Genomic DNA, 7,421 nt, shown 5'->3' with positions numbered 1-7,421 from the left:
TATATGCAAGATAGTCATATTCCTAAATTCTCTTAGTTCATTGAAAAGAAAGATTTATTTGAATAATTAAATACCTATATCTTATGCTCTGAGTAACTAATTTAAAGATAACAATACACAATGTATTAACCATTGTTAGTCTCCTATTATCTTGTTTTGAAACTTTATTTTCTTTTAAAGAAAGAAATCAACCTATAATAAATGCTGGAGGAAAAAGAAACCCTTTTCCATTATTGGTGGGAGTGTAGACTGGTGCAACCACTGTGAACATCAGTGTGGAGATTCCTCAAAAAACTAGGATTTAGAGGTACCATTTGACCTGGCTATTCCCCTTCTGGGTATCTTTCCAGAAGAATTTAAAACATTATACCACAGCATTATATACACACCTGTGTTTATAGCAGCACAGTTTGTAATAGCTAAATCTTGGTAACTACTCAAATGCCTATCAACCAAGGAATGGATAAAAAAGATATGGTTTTTATTTTTTTTTAATACAATGGTGTACTACTCAGCCATAAAGACAGATAAACTTGAGATATTTCTAGGTAAATGGATATACCTTGAGAACACGCTCTTAAGTGAAATAAATCAGACTCACATGTAAACATCAAATTGTCTCCCTGGTGTGAGAAACTGACAGAGTAAACAAGGACAAAAATATGCAATAGATATTGTGAAATAGGAAGACATTGCTCAAAGGGAAAGAGAAAGGGAAGAAGGAAAGGAAGGAAAGGAAAAGGAAAAAAATCAATAATAAAAACAGATAAAATGGAAAGAAAGCTTTGTATATAGGAAGGGGAAGCCGGGTTGAAGAGAGGGGACTAGGGAAGAAAGAGGAATCAAAATATATCATGTGTGGATACAAATTCCCTACCATGACTATGATATCCAATAGCCAATAAATACACCAATAAATTTAATTTTAAAAGAAAGGAGGTTGGAGCAAGGGAACTCTGAAGGGCAATAAGCCCAGCACTGCCACATGTGTGACCCTGTCATCCTTGCAATACCGTTGCCATGTCAGTTGAGTTAGGCCCATTTTATAGGAGGGGAGGCTGACACTCTACCTGGTTAAGTAATAAAACCATAACTTCTAAGATAGAGGAAGAAATAGGGGGAGAGACTACTGTCTGTGGGGAAAGGAAGTTCCTCCTTGCTCTTTTCTTATGTCTTTTGTTTTGCTCCCCAGCTTCTGGCTGGATGTACCTCAGCTAAGCAACACACACATATTGAGCACCTTCAATGTTTAAAAGCATTACAGGACCACAAAATATTACAAGCACTGATCCCCATCTTTGCGGTGGTAACAGCATAATCTTGATAAGATACACACTCATACAAATAACAACATGTACCATATATGGAGCAAGATTGGTCCCCGCTGTGAGAGAGAAGGGAGAGCCCATGGGTTTAATCTGCCAAGGCAGAAAGGATGAGTGTGTATATCGTAGGTAGGGGAAGTAATGCTGAGTAGAAACTCGGTGGTCCAAGGCAGGGGGAGCAAGGTTACTATGTAGCGCAACAGAACTGATGCAGGGTGCGGAGCAGAGTAACAATAAGAAAGCCTCGGAAGGAGGACAGAGGACAGTGTGTGCAATCACTGCAGCGTCAGCATCAGGTAGTGTCAGTGTGCATGTCGGGGGTGTGTCTGTCTGTGCAGGGGGTGCGAGTGTGTGTATATGTTGGCAAGGAGCAGGATCAGAGTGGAGGGGCGGAATACTTAGTATTCCCCCTAAGTATGGGGATGTGGAGGTTCCCTGGTCTAAAGCCCAAGAGGCAGGGGTTCCAGTCCCAGCTGTGTTGCTAGCTGGAACTGCAGCTTCGAACTGCTCATCCCACATCTCTGAGCCTCAGTCCCTTCAGCCACAGGGCCAGACCCTGGGCCAGATCATTTCCAGCCCTGTCCCAGTCTCAGGAACTCCAAGCCCTCCTCATCTCTCCCCTTCCTTTTCACTGTCCTTTCCCCACCTTCAGCTCAAGGCGATAGAAAAATTTATCTTTGGTTGGCAAATAACACAGCTTTTTATTTTGTTTTACTTTATTTTTGTTTTGTTTTGTTTTGGGGAAACAGCTGTTTTATCCCATGAAACCAGATAAGTCCTGCCATAGCAAAAAAGAGGGAAAGAATAGAGAAATCTGAATCATTATTGGAGAACTTTTAAAGCACAAACCCAAACTGACCAATATGGTTTTGATTAAAGCCATATCAGTTCTTCTACCATTTGCTTACTTGCTTTGCTGACTTCTTCTCTGATGTGAGCCCACCCAGTCATATTAAGGGCTCCACAGCAAGGGGCCCAGCAACCTACAAGCTGCATCTGCTGTCAGGATGTAGTTGGGAATGTTCTGCGTCACACAAAGAAGAAACAGGGGAGCATCCCAAGCCCCCACTCCCACCATCGCACCCCACGCCGTCTCCAGAGCACCCAGAGGCACTCTACTGCTGAGCAAGTGGCTCAACTCTGCCTCCAGGGCCCTGTCGTGGGCAATGCCCTCGCTCCCTCTAACTCAGCATTGCTGGAAAAATGAAGAGCCAGGTCCAAGTCAAACTCACAACTGCTCTAGCCTGGCCATTGCGTCTACCTCTCCTGCTCTGTCTCCCTGCTCTGTTACTCTTTCTTGGCCTCATTTTTTTCTTCATCTTTTTCATTTCTTTTTATCTTCCTGAATTATATGCATTTGGTTCCTTAAATGCCCCCGGAAACAAGGAGGTTTAAAGATACACACAAAATCACTTTAAAGCTTTGTTTTCTAGACCAGAATCAACAAATGCTAGCCCACTGGCCAAACCCAACATGTTTTCGGATGGTCCACAGATAAGAATGGTTTTTACATTTTTTAATGATTTAGAAAGAAAAAAGCGGAGTGAGGATGTAACTTAGCAGCACAAGCACCTGTAAGGTCCTGAGTTCGAATTCCCAGTACCAAAAAAGAAGAAAGAAAAAAGAGAAGATTTGTGACTTGCAAAAGTCATATGAAATTCAAACTTTGGTGTTCACAAGCAGCTATACTGGACCACGGCCCGTCTGTCAATGGCTGCCGTCACCATACAATAGCAGAATGTAGTAGCCATGAGGAAGGCAAAGTGCTCCTTGAACCTAGGATATTTTTTGCAGCCTAGCTCTCTAGAGGGAAACCTTGCTGACTTCTAGATTAGGGATTCATTTTACATCTTTTTATGTTCCTCCTGCCAATGTGAGTAGTATAAAAATGCTCCAAAGCTAGATATTTTTTGCATCTTTGGCCTAGATTTTTTTTTGTGCACCATTCATTAAACTACCCCCGCGGTGTACCTTAACCTTGACTCAGGTGCATATTTACTGTCTTCTTGAGTTCAGTGCTGTGTAATAAAGATAATTAACTTTCAGCATCTTTGAGATGACTAAAAGACCCTCTTGGGCAACTATGTTATAGTCCCGAATAAAATGAATTTTAAAATTTCTATTTTTGCTGAGAATTCTAAGCCAACAGAAGGCTCTTTGTACTAAGCTGGCACATTTTACACCATTCTCAAACATTTTCCTCTGGTTTCTTTTCAGTTGATACATGTGTTTGCATATTTGCTGATTTCTTTCCCTCTCCTGGTCAACCTTAGTTAGAAATAAAACCAATCTCCATAGAAACACAACATAATGCTCGCTCACAGAAAATCAAGGGACCCAAGCAGCTGGTATTGGGCTGCAATGGCTTTTGACCAAATTAGGAAGAGAAAACAGCTTACCCGGCTCTTCTAGACCTCAGATCTCTGAAGCTTAGTGTGGAAACCTACACGGACTGTGAATTATATCAGGTTGTTTTAGTCTTTATTTTTTTTCCTGGAATAATCTTAGCAATTTGTATGCTTCAGGTAAGGGACTTTGTCTTCCCCCTCCCGTATAGGGGTAGACAATGCTATAGAATAAATGGGAAGATAACCTACATCTGGTGAGTGCCTACTGTGTGGGAGGCATTATCTGTCATAGCTGCATCAATGTCAGAGTTCTAAAACCAGCACAGCTGAGATTTCAACGCTGGTCTGCGCAACTCCAAAATTTATTCTCTGCCCACTACATGTAAAATACTATCTTTAAAAGGAAGAAATAGAAAAGGCAAGCGTGAACAGAGGTCTCTGAATACAGCCATGGACCTCTCCCCAATAATCTTTTTCCCTAGGAGAAAAGTCAGAATAAAGGACAATGTGAAAGATACCTTCTCCCAACTATGTTCGTAAGAAAACAAGGTCAAAACCCAAACTGAGGAGGAACGAAAAGAGCCCTGGTCCTCTTTCCTAAGAATCTCTGCCAGAGTTTTAAAGAAGAATGCCTTGAACAGGGGCAATGAATAGGTGTCTTGAAAGAAGAATAAACATAGTGCTAAGGACATTTGGGGAGGAGACGATAAAGGAGTATTATCAGGAAGACGAGAGAGAGCTCAGTGAGTTCATTGTACTAGAATCCAAAGCCTTGGCTATTTCTTGGGATAAATGATCAATTGAACTTTTCTCTCTTAAATCTCTGACTTAGGGACAAGATTTTCCCAAGTCCCACTTCTTAGCAGAGTGCAATCTAGCACTACCTACGCTTGTCCGTGAGTAAGATCCGGCATCCCCAGCTCAGAGTCTCCCCACCAGGGCGTCATGAAGAGATGTCCCGGATGTATACCTATCCCCCAACCACAGGGCACAGGCAATCCACAAAGACACCTCAGCACCCGGTGGAGGCTGACTGCCTCCCACCTCACAAGCAGATGGGCTTCAGGCCCAACTTTCAACTGAAGCAGCTTTGCTTTCATTTGTTTGAAGAAAGTGTTTCTGTGCCCCATAATCCTTTCAAAAGCATCCTTCTGAACTGTGTCTATGTCTGACCACTGCCACCCAGCACAAGATGTGGAAGTGATGCTTGAACTAGAACATGTGAGAGAAGAGGGATACCTCTGAAAGTTTATGCGATTGTTCACCGCAGTACCACCTATTTGTGTGAAGACACGGAGAGTCAGGGGCTAGGGATTTAGCTCAGTGGCACAGCGCCTGCCTGGCAAGCGCAAGGTTGTGAGTTCAATTCCTGGTACTGGAAAACAAAACAAAACAAAACAAAAAAGACATGGAGAGTTTTGCTTTGTTTGGTTTTTTAATAAAGCCGTGCATTTTTCCCCTCACCTGATCCATGTTCACACACCACCATTACAACCACACTGAGGGCCAGAGAGAGCTGTGGAAGAGTTAGAGAACACGAAGGGCTTGAGGGAAAAGAAGTGTCCTGCCAGTAGCCGACAGAGTCAAGCAAGGGGATAGCAGCACCTCCTGCACCCCACTGTGTGAAGCTCAAGTTTTCTTGGAAGGGTGGTCTGATTCTTCTTGGGCTCTGCTTCTCAGTTGTGATGGGGTAGACTGTCCTGGGTTCCCTGTGAATCTAAAAGAGCTCATTCTTTTTCTGTATGAGCCCTTTAGTAAATAAAGAATCTGTGTAAAATATTTTGCTCTCCAGAGAGGAGTCATATCATTGCAAATTGCTGTATTAATAAAATTAGCTAATAAATTAGAGCAGTAGCTAGTATACTAAAATAAACCTCTATATTATGGAAAAATGAAGTCATTAGGAACATCTTGTACATGAAAACAATCTTGTCCTGTGAAGGAGAACATCTGACTTCAGCTAGGACAACTGTCCTAATGCTAAACTACTGTTTCTGCTTTCAGTTTCCTTGTCCTTCTGCAGGAGGTTTAAAACCCAGGCATGCATGAAAGAAGCTCTTGCGCAGATGCTACTGGGTGACTTAGCTGAGCACAGGCATACCTTACAGAATGCTGGGACAGTAACCGCTCTGAAAGAGCACAATACTTCTCAACTCAGAGCAACTCAGAAAGTTTACACACTCAGCTTCATACCAGGAAAAAAACTCCTCCTTTTGTTAGCCTTGCACAGAATAAATAATGGTCCTGGAAAGTTAGCACGCAACCCAGTAATTTATCTTGGGCTACATTGATAAAAGGTGCTGTCATTTCAAGAAGAGCTTGAACTACTTTATTAGCTCTTAGCACAGATTCAGGTTTAGAAGAAAATAAGTCTTGTATCCCAGGAAGCATTAGAAAAAAGCTCTACTCAGCTTATAAACTGCCTTGGGCAGAATGGGATCCCCTTTATTTTTACCTGCTAAATCACCTACCTACCCAGAGCCAAAGATATTTCTACTGGCAGCACATGGTTAGGACTTTCAAGAGCAGAGCTTGATCATCTTTTGTGTAATCCTTTGAGCAAAGCGAAAGATAATTTAAAGCTCAAAAAAAAAGAACTCTCTAAGAAGAGAGTTCTTTGGGAAAAGCTCTCTAAGAGCTCTCTCAGAAGAGAGCTCACTGCTTTATTTCTTCTCCTTGTAACATTTTGTTTTCCTAGTTCAAACCTTATTTCTCCAATAGCAACAACCTCTGTCTTCAGTGCAATATCCCAGTTGGACGCTGTTGGAACCCACCATACCTGTACACCATACCCGTCTGTGCCTTGGTGGTCTCCTGCAATGAAATCCCATGGACACGTAAAAACTTCTCCAGGTATTTCCGCTCTGCAGTTTCACTGGGCCTAGCAGGCCAGCAGGTTGCCTGAGGTTGAGTCTTGGTCACTGTTACAGGCCGTCTGCACTTTAGAGCCGATTCGCTGGATTTGGGCAGACCCAGCTTCGGGCTGGGAATAGCTGCACAGGCAGGTTTATAGAGATGCATGTTTCAAAACCCAAGGAGACAAAGCTAGTTTCACAGCACTTCACACTAAGACTGGCTGTGATTAGCTGCTCGGTGTGTTCGTAAGTGGGATCAGCTTGTTTTCTTTAGATTCCCGTTACTATTTTTCTGTCTGTGAGCAGGCTCCTAAGTTCCAGGCAGAGCTGTTGATCACATGTCTCTGCCAGGGCACTCAAAAGGAGCCTGATAGAGTCTGTTTAAACTTCCCAAAGTTAAATGTATGCAACGACGTATGAGCCCTGGGGAAAAACTATGGATACTTTCCCACATCTTTCTATTTAGGTAAAAGGAAATATTTTGGTAGGAGATGAGCCAAATGCCCTGTCTTCTTAGAGACCATGGGCCAAGGGGTGATTTATGAGTGTGTAATGTGACTGCTCTAAATTAAAACATTATTTTATAATCAAATAGCAGTTTCTACTCATGATATGATTCATTGGGTGAAAATTCCATTAACCTTTTTCTTTTTCACATGTTGCTGTCAAATGGTGGGAAAAATCAAAGAGGTAGTTGTAAAGAGCAAAAGCCCTACACAAATAAGGCCAGCTGATTTTTCATAAAAATGTAAGAGCAAGTCTATGGAGGAAGGGGAAATATTTCAACAAATGGTGTGCTAGAACAAACAGATACTCATCAACAGCAAAACAAAAACACAAAATAAGTGAATTCTTCACTTAAACTCTATGTTTATACAAAAATTAACTCAAAA

General features: G+C 42.0%; 1 protein-coding gene across 1 annotated transcript in view; it reads right to left on the bottom strand.

Annotated features, from left to right (window-relative positions):
- The window catches only part of Kcnab1 (potassium channel, voltage gated subfamily A regulatory beta subunit 1), a 407,620-nt gene extending 400,825 nt beyond the window's left edge, over positions 1 to 6,795 (bottom strand). Inside the window, exon 1 of the mRNA XM_005393077.2 lies at positions 6,453 to 6,795. Within this exon, the coding sequence (XP_005393134.1) occupies positions 6,453 to 6,694 (242 nt within the window). The 5' untranslated portion in view covers positions 6,695 to 6,795. The remainder of the gene's footprint in view (positions 1 to 6,452) is intronic.
- Between the last annotated feature and the right edge of the window lie 626 nt (positions 6,796 to 7,421).

The sequence above is a fragment of the Chinchilla lanigera genome, unplaced genomic scaffold, assembly GCF_000276665.1.
Source record: "Chinchilla lanigera isolate Chin_1 unplaced genomic scaffold, ChiLan1.0 scaffold00047, whole genome shotgun sequence".
Lineage (NCBI taxonomy): Eukaryota > Metazoa > Chordata > Mammalia > Rodentia > Chinchillidae > Chinchilla > Chinchilla lanigera.
This window is presented reverse-complemented; position numbering and strand designations above follow the sequence as displayed.